This window comes from Cupressus sempervirens, chromosome 1 (assembly GCF_028749045.1).
Source record: "Cupressus sempervirens isolate cs-2001-9-10 chromosome 1, ASM2874904v1, whole genome shotgun sequence".
NCBI classification, from domain to species: domain Eukaryota; kingdom Viridiplantae; phylum Streptophyta; class Pinopsida; order Cupressales; family Cupressaceae; genus Cupressus; species Cupressus sempervirens.
The window spans coordinates 491,409,674-491,425,184 of NC_143118.1; the positions used below are offsets into that span (position 1 = coordinate 491,409,674).

The 15,511-nt window shown below is 34.1% G+C and overlaps 1 protein-coding gene and 1 pseudogene across 1 annotated transcript in view; both read left to right on the plus strand.

The window, feature by feature from the left end:
- The window catches only part of LOC149578394 (3-hydroxyisobutyryl-CoA hydrolase-like protein 1, mitochondrial), a 36,616-nt gene extending 35,692 nt beyond the window's left edge, over positions 1-924 (plus strand). Inside the window, 1 exon segment of the mRNA XM_089800285.1 lies at positions 293-924. Coding sequence (XP_089656411.1) covers positions 293-924 — 632 coding nt within the window.
- A 4,978-nt stretch (positions 925-5,902) lies between these two features.
- On the plus strand, positions 5,903-14,403 carry LOC149578395 (3-hydroxyisobutyryl-CoA hydrolase-like protein 1, mitochondrial pseudogene; annotated as a pseudogene).
- The last annotated feature ends 1,108 nt before the right edge of the window (positions 14,404-15,511 follow it).

A 15,511-nucleotide genomic window follows, 5' to 3' on the forward strand; every position in this document is an offset into this window, starting at 1 on the left:
GATTGGAAAGAACAAGAAGGAATAAGATATGACATGAATCAGTCCACTAAAGATAATTAGATCAGATCCTAGTGATGATTCTTGTTATGCTTATGAAGGCAATAGGAAGCTTCTCTGCTATGATACATACACTGTTGTATACATCTAAAAGGTTTGACCCCATCTTTGAAACCCATGCCCTGTAGAAATTTGGAGTCATCTTTAGTATGTTGATCCCCTTCATGAACTCAAGTTACATGTTTTATGAAAGACATCTTCAATGGATTGTATTACACACCGTAAAAGGGTATAGATGATAGGGCTTTCTACAGTGTGGGAGACGTGAAAATTTATCAGTTGGCTAATAAATTGAAAGTGGAAGAATGTAAAGACTTCTTCAATAATGCCTATTGATTTATGTAAATTTTTCAAACCTATGTGAAGCCACATGTGGCATTATTAGATGGGTTAACAATGGGAGGAGGGGTTGGTATCTTTGTTCCTGGTACATTTCATGTGGTAATCGATAAGACTATAGAAATGCTTGTTGTTGGTCTTGCAACACATTTTACTGTTAGAAAAATGATTAAATGGATTGAAGAGTGGATTGGATCATTGGCAATAGAGGACCCATCAATGGTTAAAACTGCTTTGGAAGAATATTCTGATGTTGTCATGCCAGATGCAAAAAGTTGTCTTCAAAGAATGGATGCTATTGATCATTGTTTTTCGAAGAATATTTTTGAGGATATCATATATGCATTAGAAATAGAGTTAGCTAGTAAAAGTGATGTATGGTATGCAAAAATTATTGGGAAACTAAAAGAAGCTTCTCTAGTGGGCTTAAAATTTGCATTAAAATCTATATGCAAAGGCAGGTTCCAATCATTAGATCAATGTTTAGCTTGTGAATATAGAATTACATGTCAGTTAAGAGAACTCTAAAAATAATGTTGTGTGTAAATTGGAAGATGTGCATAATGATGGTGCTCAAGAATATGTGTCAGTCGTCTAAGTGCTCTCAGTCAAGCAATTCATATAATTAAATTAACAATCCTCGTTTAAAGTTACCTAATGGTATATGATGACAGGTGTTCCCGAATGAAGATTGGGAAAGAAGTAAATAATATCATAATGTTTTAATAAACATTATATCATCTTTATTGGGTAATGTTATTTAAATATCATATGAAGATAGAAAAAGTTGATGACAACTTGACAGTTAAAAGGGGCAATTTCAAGAATCAGTTTTGATAATTAAAGATGATTTGATCTTATGAAAATAAAGTTGAGGAGTCATCAGAATGGTGGGAAAAACATAAAATTTATCAAGGAAAACCAATGGAAAGGGTAAAGAAAATTTCCCGAGAATGTGAAAAGAACCAACTAGGAAGGAGTAGTTATAGAAACCAAAGGAAATTTTCATGGAATTCTATTTAATCGGGTAGAGAAAATTCAAAAGGGGGTTCCATCTTTTCTCTCCAGTACTGCAAACTTGGTGCTACAACAAAGAAGGAAACTTTTCTAGCATTAGCCCATTTTCTTGTGAAGATCATGAGGAGCAGAGCCAAGGTTTCCCTTTCTTTCTTTCTGAGCTGTGTGTGTTAGAAATAAGAGAGTTGTGTTTTGCTTGAAATGTAGAGAAAAAATTTAGATTTCATTAATGGTGATTGTAATAGCAAATGCATCTTTAAGCTTTTAGAGGAGGAAGACTTGAAAGTTAATTGTATAATCTACTTTCCACTAATCGTGATCTTTGTGTCACTTTAGTTTTCTCTGTAATATGCTATTACATCTGCACAGCTTTGTTTTTGCACTTTCTTAGAAGATGGATAATGTGTTTCTTAAATTTTTCCTTTGTAATACGTTAGGGTGAATGGGCTTTATATCATTTACCATTTATTTTCATGCATTAGTTTAGGTTTTTACATCTAAAATGTATTTACAGATAGATGCTTGATATCCTTTTGTGCTTTCTGGTTAAAAGCATTCACAAATTAATTCATTGAATATCTCATACGGGGAGCTATACTTGATAAAATTTAGAGGAAAGTTATCAATCCAATGATAACCTATCCAACTAATGGCACCGATTTGTCCTTTCACTTGGGCATTCAGGGTCAGATTTGCACACATTTCCTCGGAGGACAATCTGTTCACTAACAAATTTTTGGAGACTCTATTTGGGAATCAAAGTGAAGATTTAAGTGCCTAACATTTTCTTCCTCAATTTTATAATTATCTCTGTGTGTAGGAGATTGGTGATTCTATACAAAGACCATGCCGAATATGGAAGTCATGAGAAAACAAAGGCTAGACCCTTCTCTCCAAGAGCTTTGTCAAATTCAAGATAAAGTGTTATGTGATTTTGTGGACAGATTTAGAGAAAGTATTTCCAAGGGTATCTAGGAAAACATAAGTTTTGTAGATGATGCAAGATTTTGGTTGCTATGGAAAGGCCTCTATGAAATATTTCATAAGTTGAAAGATTTGCAGAATCTTGAAGAGAAGGTGGCCCAGTTGAAGAAGCATTTGGAGGTAGATGATGATGGACCTCCTGTTATCTCAATTTCACCTATGTATCTTAATCTTCTTGTCATGAATTACCAAGAGGTACAGCTAGAGTTACTCCAACCTCATGCTGATCTAGTTTCAACAGATGAAAATATGTGTGCCAACAATGGAGAAAGGTTAAGAAATAATGAGGACATCTTATCTCAAGATTTTTCTTCATCCCATGTAGAAATTTTTTAAGTAGAGAAACATGGTGATCATTCTTTGGTTGAAGATTCCGGTGAAATTTTTTCCAGTGATGCTTTGTTTGAAAATGAATCTTTAAATGTCACAAAAGATTGTGAGGGTATTGGTTCTTTGAATGAGAATGTAGAAAAAGATCCTTTTCTTGAATCTTTTCATTTTAAAAATATTGCAGCAGAAAATCTTGTAGATAATGCTAATTTTAATGGAGGTCATTCAAATCTTCTTCCCCACATCTTGAAAGTTTCAGTTTCAAGAATATTGATAATCTTCTTATTTTAGAAATCTCGATTCATGAGAATGTAGATAACTTGCCTCCAAATTTTCAATCTTTCACCTTTGATATTAATCATCTTTCTTTTAAAAGTCTTCTTGATGAAATGATTTAGAATAAAATGCAGTTTGAATATGAACTTCCTATGGTTATGAAGAATGAAGATGATTCCTCATGCTTGGAAACTAGTAATTAGCCCATGCAATGACTTGTTCCATTTGATGATGAAATATGTAACTATGACAGGGTGAAAGTGAATGAAGAAAAGCTTCTTTCTCATTATGAAGATACTGAAATTAGTACTCAATTTGTAAAATGTCTAGCTGAAGCATCACTTGATCAACACGAAGAAATCATTGGCAAATTTTTGTTATATCTTCAGCCGAAAGATCTCTCTCAAACCAGCCTTTTTGATGCTGATTCAATTCTTCATTGAGATGAGACAAAGATGCCTTTGGATAAAGACACCTTTGTTGAATTCTTGGTGGAAACAAAGAAATATGAAGCTGAATTTCAATCTAATGGTGACTCAAATTATGTATTGGAGAATGTAATTCTCAATGAAGAAGATGAAATCATAGACACATTCTTGTTATTACTCAGGTCGAATCATTTCTTTGATGATGCCTTAGGTACTTGTTCAGATTAGTTTCAGAATGAAGTATTTATTGATAATTTTTCTTTTCATCCATCTATGCATAATGTTGCTGATGTAGATTGTGGGAGAAATAATAAGATATGTGATGGCACTCTGAGAAGAGAAAGGGATAGAATTTGTGGCATAATCGATGGTAGCTAGTTCCTTGAAAGAAATGAAGAAGACATATCTCTAAAGGTTGATCCTATGTTGAAGAAGGCATAATTATGGCTGCAAATTGATCATGACCATGCACAAGAATTGAATCTTCATGACAATATTTTTGAGTATGGTGCATCATCTTTTAGTGAGGTTTTTACATTTTATGTTTTTCCATTTAAGGAGGAACCTAAACTTTTGAATGTGAAAGATCAATTCTCAAATGAAGGAGAATACTATGATGAGTTGTGGCTTTTTAGAAAAGAGAGTTAGGATCAACATATGCATGTATCTTTTCAGTTTGAAGTTTGGCATTAAAAGAGTCATCATCAAGCAATGGTTTGGAGCTATTCTATTGAGGTACACTTTGCTGATTTAGAAAGGCTCATATTTCTCTTAGCTGGTAAATGGATTCACTTAACTTCTTCTTTCTTTCAATATTTATGGTAGGTCCTCTTCCTACATTTGTAAATATTGTAAATAAGTTGTTGTTGTGCATAGTGTAGTTGGAATAATGTGGAAGCCTCGTGCTTACTAGTAGTTTAAGTGTGTGTTGTTAATTATGATTTGTTGGTTTTTCCCTACTCCCCTCCACCCTCTCTGCAAGTAGCTCCTAGTCTTCTTTTCTTGCTGACTCTATTTACCAAAGGTTCAAGGCACTCATCTTTCCCAGAGATTGTTGGAGTTCTCTAATTTTGTATCAAAATCAGTCCCTCAGTTAGAGCCCCTATTAGTACCTGACATAGACACAACTTTAAAACTTCAAGTGCAGAGTCTTTAAACCACTTCAAACTAAAGTTTGAAGTAGTTCAAAGAGGTTCAAAATGGTTCAATTTTCTTATGCAGATTCAATGATCTATTCTAAGAGGTTCGTTTAAAGGTTCAATGGTTCAAAATTGGTCAACGTGTAGATTTAGAATCAAGAATTAGGCTCAAAACTATCAACTTCAATGGTTCAGAGCAGAGGCATAAGAATCATTTAATCTAGGTTTAGATGACTTCACAAGAGGGTTCATAGGTTAATAATAGATTTTAGTTTGGGTGTTTGGTGATATCATTGTCAGATTGTAAATATGGAGGCATTTAATTTTATTTTTAAAAATCTATCCATTAAAAGGGGAGAAGTCAAAGGCAATTAGGTTTCATTTTGGGATTCAATTCAAATCATGAAGGGTTGATGAATGTATCATATTCTTGGAATAGTTTATCTTTATTTAGATCATATTTGGAGGATGACTGTCTAATTGAGTATCAATAGCAATGAAAATGAATGATATATTTGTCAGAACATATTTCAAGCATCTAATAATAAAAATATAGAGCTCAGGTCAAGCTTCTGCAAGATCACTTGCCTATGGCAGAGCATGTTCAATGGGGCACTATGATTATATCCAAAGTAGTTTGGATCTCTTCATGAAGAAGTTCATTGAAAGCTATGATTTAACATGCAACAAATCAACATTCATTCCTTCCAGCTTGTGAGTATATGGGCTCATAATGATAATCAAGCACATTAAGTAGATACAATTAACATAAAGAATATATGTTTCACTCAATGTATATGGTAAATGTTACTATTCCATCAAGAGCGTACTTCACCCACATTTACATATGCATGTAAAAGTCCCAAGTCGCCAAAAATAATTGAATGCAGAAGGAAAATCCATGAAGGATGGAGAAGCTTGGGTTTCCAAATCAATGAAAAAGAATCAAAAGATTCATGCAAAAAAAAGAAAACTTATACATATATATATATCCCAAGTGCCCCTCAAATTTAAAAGCACAGACAAATGTACAAGCTCAGCATCGAGCCTCTTAAGTCATGGTGCAGGTGTGGATGATGAAGTGACACAAATTGGAAAGAACAAGAAGGAATAAAATATGACATGAATCAGTCCACAAAAGATAATTAGATCATATGTTAATGATGATTCTTGCCATGCTTATGAAGATGGTAGAAATCTTCTCTTCTATGATACATACATTGTTGTATAAATCTAAAAGGTTTGACTCCATCTCTAAAACTTGTGCCCTATAGAAATTTGGAGCCATCTTTAGTATGTTGATCCCCTTCATGAACTTGGGTTACAAGTTTTATGACTAACATCTTCAATGGATTCTATTACACACTGTTAAAGGGTACCGGTGATAGGGCTTTCTATAGTGGGGAGACATTGTGAAAATTTATCAGTTGGCCAATAAAGGGAAAGTGGAAGAATGCAAAGACTTCTTCAATAAAGCCTATCAGTTTATGTACCTTGTTGGTGTTGGAAATATTCAAGATATGACAAGTTACTGAGAGCAGAGGGGTGAATCAGTAACCTTAAAAGTTTTCTTTAAATTTACCACACATCCATCTATGCTACTGCATACATTAGTTTTGAAACATAGAACATTCTTTGCACAAAACAACACAATATTTTGGTGACCCAAAAACCTTTCAAATAGAAAGTGAAACTGGGGTGGGGATGATATCCACAAAACTTCAATATTGTAGCATAAAGTTGGCTTGTTAAGGCTTACATTGACCACTTCTAGTGCTTTTCCCTATTAGGAGCACAAAGGACTACTAGGTCCACCTTGTTAGAGGATTTAAAAACATACAATGAAGTATGTAATCAGTTAGGAGATTTATACAAAGACTATTAAGTCTACCTTGTTAGAGGATTTAGAAAACTTATTCACCTATTAAGATGAAGTAGTGGATCTACTTACAACTAATTACCGATAAGATCCTTTATGCATTGATCACCTTATGTGATGAATATAACTTTTCTACCTTTGTATTGACCTTGTTGTATTCCTTGAACTGCTATTGAAAATCCTTCACAGATATTTTCAAAATTAGTTCACATTACTTCGCTATCCCTTCATACATATTTGATATCTATAAATACATCTTACATATATACCTTTTAAATTTACAAAATTGCAAGGTCGTCCAAGATACAAGTGAACAAATACATTACAAAGTCATCCTAACAATAAATAACTCGGGTTCACTGAACTAACTTGGTGACCTTCTGATACACGGTGTCCACTGCATTACTCAACATCATCATGCACTCAATAGAAGTGAAGACTCAATCCATACTAATCACTCAATTTAGTTCTAAACTCAGTAACCACTGGTGACTCGATAGATGTAGTGTCACAAGGTAGATACTGCACACTGAATTTACCCTGCTTTACTCAGTAAACACTACTTCTTCCAATGCTTGGTTTACACTAAATCTCCATGATACAAACTTACTACTTAGTAGACATTGTGAAGCACGGTAGACACTAAGAAACTTAGTAGACACTATTGGTCTTTACATTGCCTATATTTACTCGATAGCTTCAAGAATGCTTGGTGTAAATTGCATAACTACTAAGCTTACAAGGTAACCATTGGATGCTTAGTAAGCATTCAGAATTGAGTAAGTGTTGTCACTAATGACAAAAATAATCATAATTCCAATAATCTCCCCCTTTGGCATTAGTGAAAAAAACACTTATGAACCAAAATTTATGTTAACTGACATTCTGATTTTGATTTACCAATATCTCCCCGATACATATGGCATGCATAGCTTTTATCTGTACATATGTTAATTTACTTTTATTTCTTCACAAGTCTCTTTTACTCCCCTTTTTCTCTTCTCTTGTTCATCTCATACTCCCCTTTTTTGATAATAATGCCAAAGAATATATAGAATAAATTCAAATAGAGACACCAAAATGTGAGAGAAATTTGGAGTGTACGTTGAGAATAAGAGACAATGTCTTATCCCAATTATCGTGCAAAACTTTGTAAGTGGAGAGAGCCACTTGAACTTCTATAGAAATTTCAATCATATGATTTGCTATAGAAAAATGATTGTCTTGAATCAATGTTTTTTAAAAGGCAATATGTTTCTGCATTTGGTCGATGATTGGAAGGATCATATTTTGGATGTCAATCAATGTAGATCTGATCTTGGCTACTTCTCTAAGTAATTCTCCCTAGTTTCTGACAAAAATTTCATCTTCATGTGATGTGAAGAGCTTGAACTATGGTCAAGCTATAACTTTTAAGCACTAGCCTTCATTTCCACATCTATCTTATTTAATTTTTCTTTAACATCCTTGGTGTACTCAGTAAAATCAGAAGGCTTGCCAAAAAGTAATGTTACATTTGTAAAAGATTGCTCAAGGTTGCTCAAAATTGTGGATAATTCTACCTTCTTTATTGCAATGTGTTCAAGCACCTTATTGTCAAATTTATTCTCTTCCTTTTCAATGAGCTTCTCTTGTCCAGAGGTGTCCTCATTGAACTTATTTACAACCTCTTCTAATTGTAACAAAATTTGTTGAGATGGATCAACATCAACATCAATAGCTTCAGTAATTATATTTTTGGCATTCTTGATTATTGTGTATTCTTTGTCCCTCTCTTCTCTTAGCTGCTTCTGCCTTGCCTTTAGCTCTAAAAGTTGACTGACCATTCTCTTTTTATTGGTTGAGGCAGTTTCTAAATCTATCTTAGGAATAATAATTTCTTTATCCAAATCTAAATCTTCATCAATTTCCTTATCAGTAAGTAGAAGTTTTAGAGAAGTCTTAGGTTTTACTTCAGTGCTTACTTCCTTGGATTTAGAAATAGAAACAATAGTTGATATAGATGGACTAGCAGAAAAAACTTGAATTGGTCCAACTGGAGGACAACTGAGAGAAGTACCAACATATCCAAAATTAATGTACTTCCCAAAAATGATGTACCAATAGGTATAATTGAAGTACTAACAAAGATTGGTGCAGTCAGAGCTATGGTAGACAAAATTGTAGAATGGGCTGTTGAACTTACTATAATGGAACAGAAAAAGTTGGCACAGTTGATGATGTTGTGATTGATTTCTTGAGTGTTGATGAAGAGGGTTGTAGCTCAGTAGATGAAGTAATTGATACTTCCATAGAAGATGCTTGGAGCTGTGGGTGGTAGGAGGAAATGATATTTTTGATGTAGATGCAATCAATCCTACTAAAGTTGTCTCCAACCCTAATGATGTTGCCAGCTTAGGTGGAGAGTGAGGAAGGGAAGCAAAGACTTCTATTGTAATCTTCATTGGGTCATCTTCTTTGTCCTCTTCCTCCTTGTCTTCCTCTTCAACTTCTTCCCCTTTCCCTTCATCATCAACCCTTAGTGCTTGATAATCTCCAATATCAATAGTAGCACATGGAGTGTTGTCATCTTCTTCATCATCACCATCACCATCATCATCCTTGATCACAACTGGATCATCACTAGGTTTATGCAGATGATAGAAATTCTTCCACATGTTTTTTGAATCTCTTACAACATGCTCAATGTCCTTAATTAGAATCAAACATGTGTGAAATCTAATCATCATTTTACCTTCATTATTCTTCATGGATGCCTTTACTTCTACCTCAGTGAGATTTGGTAATAGATTCTTCAAGGATTGTTCATAGATGTCTTTTTCTATTTGTGTGGTTGATTCCCACCTCACTTGCAATCTTACTAATAATTTTTTTGAGATCTAAGGAGAAATCTAGTCTGGGGAATACTTCCACTTTCCCATTTTGGTGAGTACTAGCTCCTCAATCTACATCTTCTTTGCATCAGTTCTAGTTTCAAACTTTAAAGCTTTGAAGTTTGTGATGCCAGCTCCTTCTTCCATCTATTTCAACCTTTCTTGGAAGGTAAGTTGGGGCTTTTTGAATACTACTTCATCTTTATTTTTTCCTTTGCCTCTCCTAGTGAAAACAGTTGTGGAGACCTTTGGAGATTTAGTAATGATAACCCTCCCTTTCTTCTTTGTTGGCTCTACCTCTTTTTCTAATTCTTGCTCTTCCTCATCTTGTTCTTGATCCTCTTCTTCATCCTCTCCTTTTCCCTTGGTAAGCATTAAGGGATTAGTGATAGTTTTCATCTTAGCAATCTTTCTCTTACCTTTGCTAATTGCTTGAGGTAGCTTAATTTCTAATTCAATCCTAGATTTTGCCTCATCATAAGTACCAAAAATTGGTTGCTTGGGATCTATAAGCTCATTTACCAGTGCTTCAATGATGTCCCTAGCTTCATCAATATTGACCTCATAAGGGAGAGGTTTCACCCATGCAACTCAGGGCTTAACTACTTGAATGTATACTCTATTGCAGTCTACCATGAAACATACATCATCTTTGTAGTTCTCAACATGTTTAGGAGGAATCCTAAACCTGTTGTTCATTCTTTCTTTGAAGCCTTCAAAATAATTATCCATTATACTGTCAAAGTTTACACCCATTTCTACTATAAACTCATTTATCTAATACAAAATGGGAACATCCTTTCTCCATACGTCAAAACCTTTGGATGGAAAGAATTTTTGCACGTAAAAGAAGAGACATGTTAACAAAGAACTGAATTTGCAGGGATTGTTCTTTGATGACTTGATGCTATCCATATTCTTGTTTAGTTGCCTTAGTAGTAGCTTTGATAGGTCATATTCCAAGTTTTTCTTCACAATTTTGAATGCTAAATCAACTACCTCACATGGCACACTATTCAAATGACTACAACTGTAAATATTGTGAGCAATTACATGAATTTTGAACCTCATCTCTACGTCAGTAATAGTGCTAATTTTTAAGCCTCTACCATCCCACTCCGCTAGGGTTTTCTTTTGGAGTTCATCCCAACCTAGGGTTTTGGTGGATTTAGCTTTGCTCAGAATGGGAAGGCCAGTAATCTTGTGAATCATCTTTTTGGTGATCAATATAGGCCACTCCAACCATAACTAACCATTGTGAACACGGCTAAGAATATACCTAATCCATTTTATCTGAAAGCTTCTTGGCAGGTGTGATATGTGAGTCAACCCTTTTGTTTCCAAATGCTTGTGCTTGGGTTTCAATGAGCCATCAACATGCATTTCTTCTAAAGCACTATCCATTTCTAGTGTTCCTATCTCTTGAAATGAACATTTAAAATTAGTGTGAATATCATTAATCAGAAGTACCTTTGGTGGAATTTGTGATTGTGTGCCATTAGGGTCAATTGCCTCTACCACTATAGGAACTAACTTGAAATTTAGTGCTTTCCATTCTACACCCTTCACCAACATCTATGATCCTATTTTCACCTTGCTAGTGCTAGTGCTTCTGGATGCCATTGCTACTTGGCAAGTGATGGAAATCTTCAAACAAATTCCCTAACTACAAATTTTCTCAAAATCTCTTGAAATTGCTTGAATGTACCTGGAGACCTCTTTACTCTGAGGATACAATGAAAAATGGAGTTGAATTTCCCATTTTGATGAAAAGTTTGCCATTAATGCTAGGTACCATACTATTGAAGTGCGTGATAGACTATCATCCATTGACCTAACTTGGAAAGAGTATCAACTTGGTAGATGAATCAAATTCCTTTTACTCTCGACCTTGCTCGGTAAGGTCTTTAATCATTTCCCTTAATGGAGTCTAATGCAATCAATGAAAGATAACCTTTTTGTGATCCTGGTGTATCTAGAATACTGATTGGATCATTTGCATTCCTCATATTTCTTGGAACTGCTTATGATTTCCTTGTTGAGTATAGCTCCAACACATTCTTAGGAATTTAGTTTGAGGGGGATGGAGTGACCCACTTCTTGAGTGACTTCACTTCCATTATCTGAGCTTGTATCTTCAGTGGATTTAGGAATCCATTGCTTCTTCATTTATTTCCTTATGTTGTCAGCCCTTGCTTTCTTTTAATCTTCAATTTTTCCTATATTCATGTAGTTTTTAGCTATATGAATGAGTTTAGTGCATGTGTAACACCTTATAGTAGTGTCTTTCTTCCTTAGGTGATGCCTTGCACAATCTATACTAGTGTGTCCATATTCTCCACAATAATGACATCTACACCAGGTATTGTAGTCCCATCTAAATATTGCTTTTACAAGTTGTTCAGCTAGATTGAATGATTTGGATCTACATTGAGATGCTTTGTGACCATGCTTTTTCCATTTGTGACAATTACCTTCAAATTTTGGTTCATCCTTGCATTCATTGGCTTTGTGACCATGCTGATTATAGTTATAGCACTTTCCATTGAATTTTCCTTTTCCATTGCTCTAGGATTTGTTTGATGTATGACCAATTTTCTCACAATGATTGCATGAGGGTTTTAGATTCCTTTTTGTACCTTGCTGGGAAGATTCACCTTGTTCTTCATTGTATCCAAGTCCTACTTTACATTTTTTCTTATGAAGATTCTGCTCGTTTTGCTGGATCAGTTGATTCATGTCTTCTTGTGATTTCAACATTCTTTCATTGATTTATTTTTCAATATTTAGGTCATTTTTTAATTTTGCAACACTTTTCTGTTCACATCTCAGTTCTCTCAATATTCTTTCATTAATTTCCCTTTCATAATATAGATCATTTCTTATTCTTTCAATTTATGCTTTGAGAATCCTAATTTCTTCATTTGCTCTAGAGATTTGATCAATGAGCTCATCATGCTGATTGGATTGATTTTGTCTTTCATTATTTCTTGCCTCCAAGTCTTCATTTTCCTTATTCCTTTGTTCCAAAATTCCACATAGCCTAATTGATTGGATTTCTTGTTCTCTTTTGAATTTTCTTACTTCTTCCTATAGAGAGCCATTCTTTTCTAGGAGTTCCTTGATTGCCTCATTAGCTTCATCTAAGTTTCTTGATGGTAAAAGGTCTTTAATATTTTCTTCGACATACTAATGGTCATCCATTTGTCTTATGAGTTCCTTCCTTCTTTTCAAGGATTGGGAAAGAGGCTCCTTTGCTTCTTTGAGTTGAGCTATGGCCATTTCTAGAACTAGCTTTTCATTTTCAATTGCCTTGTCAAGTCTAAATATCTCCATTTGTCTTTTAGATCTTTGCTCAAGCTGCCAAAATTTTGTCTTGAGAACCACAAAGCTCTGATACCAATTGTTGGAAATATTCAAGATATGATATGTTATTAAGAGGGGAGGGATGAATCAGTAACCTTAAAACTTTTCTTTAAATTTACCACACATCCATCTATGCTACTACATTCATTAGTTTTGAAACATAAAAAATTCTTTACATAAAAGTACACGATATTTTGGTGACCTAGAAACCTTTCAAATAGAAAGTAAAACTAGGGTGGGGATGATACTCACAAAACTTCAATACTGCAGCATAAAGTTTGCCTATTAAGGCTTACATTGACCACTTCTAGTGATCTACCTTGTTAGGAGCAAAAAGGACTGCTAGGTCCACCTTGTTAGAGGATTTAAAAACATACAATGAAGTATGTACTTGGTTAGGAGATTTATACAAAGACTATTAAGTCTACCTTGTTAGAGGATTTAGAAAACTTATTCACCTATTAAGATGAAGTAGTGGATCTACTTACAACTTATTTTTGATAAGATCCTTTATGCACTAATCACCTTATGTGATGAATATAACTTTTCTACCTCTGTATTGACCTTGTTGTATTCCTTGAACTGTTGTTAAAAATCCTTCACAGATATTTTCAAAATTACTTCACATTACTTCGCTATCCCTTCCTACATATTTGATATCTTATGATACATTTTACATATATACCTTTCAAATTTACAAAATTGCAAGGTCGGCCAAGATACAAGTGAACAATACATTACAAAGTTGGCCCAATAGTAAATAACTCAGGTTCACTAAACTGACTCGATGACCTTCTGATACATGACATCCACTGCATTACCCGACATCATCATGCACTTGGTAGAAGTAAAGGCTTGATCCATACTAATCACTCAATGTAGTTCTAAACTCAGTAACCACTGGTGACTCAGTAGATGTAGTGTCACTCTATAGATACTGCACATTGAGTTTACCTTTCTTTACTCGGTAAACACTGAATCTCCATGACAAAAACTTACTACTCGGTAGACACTGTGAAGCACGGTAGACATTGAGAAACTCTGTACACACTACTGGTCTTCACATTGCTTGTATTTACTCGGTAGCTTCAAGAATGCTCAGTGTAAATTGCATAACTGCTAAGCTTACAAGGTAACCAATGGATGCTCAGTAAGCATTTAGAATTGAGTAAGTGTTGTCACTAATGAAAAAATTAATCATAATTCCAACAGTTGGGACCTATGCAAAGCCACATGTGGCATTGTTGGATGGGTTAACAATGGGAGAAGGGGTTGGTATCTCTGTTCTTGGCACATTTTGTGTGGTAACTGATAAGACTGTAGAAATGCTTGTTGTTGGTCTTGCAAAACATTTTACAGTTAGCATGAGGATAAAATGGATTGAAGAGAATATTGGATCATTGGTGATGAAGGACCCATAAGTGGTTAAAACTACTTTGGAAGAATATTCTAATGTTGCCATGCCATATGCAAAAAGCTATCTTCGAAGAATGAATGCTATTGATCATTATTTTTTGAAGGATACTATTGAGGATATCATATGTGCATTGGAAATAGAAGCAATTGGTAAAAGTGATGCATGGTATGCAAATATTATTGGGAAACTGAAAGAATCTTCTCCACTAAGCTTTAAAATTGCATTAAAATCTATACGCGAAGGCAAGTTCCAATCGTTAGATCAATGTTTAGCTTGTGAATATAGAATTACATGTTGATTAAGAGAACTCTGAAAAGGATGTTGTGTATAAATTGGAAGATGCACATAATGATGGTGCTCAGGAATATATGCCAGTTGTCTAAGTGCTCCTAGTTAGGCAATTCATATAATTAAATTAACAATCCTCATTTAAAGTTACCTAATGGTATATGATGACAGATGTTCCTGAATGAAGATTGGGAAAGAAATAAATGATATCATAATGTTTTAATAAACATTATATCATCTTTAGTGGGTAATGTTATTTAAAAATATCATATGAAGATAAAAAGCCAATGACAACCTAATAGTAAAAAGGGGCAATTTCAAGAATCAATTTTGATAGCTAAAGATGATTTGATCTTACAGAAATAAAGTTGAGGAGTCATCAAAATGGTGGGAAAAACATAAAATTCAATAAATATTATCAAGGAAAACCAATGGGAAGGGTAAAGAAAATTTCCTAAGAATGTGAAAAGAACCAACTAGCAAGAAGCAGTTACAGAAACCAAAGGAAATTTTCATGGAATTCTATTTAATAGGGTAGAGAAAATTCAAAAGGGAGTTCCATATTTTCTCTCTAGTATTGTAGACTTGGTGCTATAGCAAAGAGGGAAAATTTTCCAACATTAGCCCATTTTCTTGTGAAGGTCATGAGGAGTAGAGCTAGGGTTTCCCTTTCTTTCTTTCTGAACTGCGTGTGTTTAGAAATAAGAGAGTTGTGTTTTGTTTGAAATGCAAAGTAAAACTTTAGATTTAATTAATGGTGATTGTAATAGAAAATGCATCTTTCTTCTTTTAGAGGAGGGAGACTTGAAAGTTAATTGTATGTCAAAACTTAGAGTTTCAGCAATCTACTTTCCACTAATCATGATCTTTGTGTCACTTTAGTTTTCTCTGAAATATGTTGTTACATCTCCACAGCTTTGTTTTTGCACTTTCTCAAAAGACAGATAATGTGTTTCTTAACTTCATCCTTTGTAATATGTCAGGGTGAATGGGTTTTGTATCATTTACCATTTATTTTCATGCAGTAGTTTAGGTTTTTGCATCTATGTTGTATTTACGAATAGATGCTTGATATCCTTTCATGCTTTCTGGTTAAAAGCATTCACAAATTAATTCAT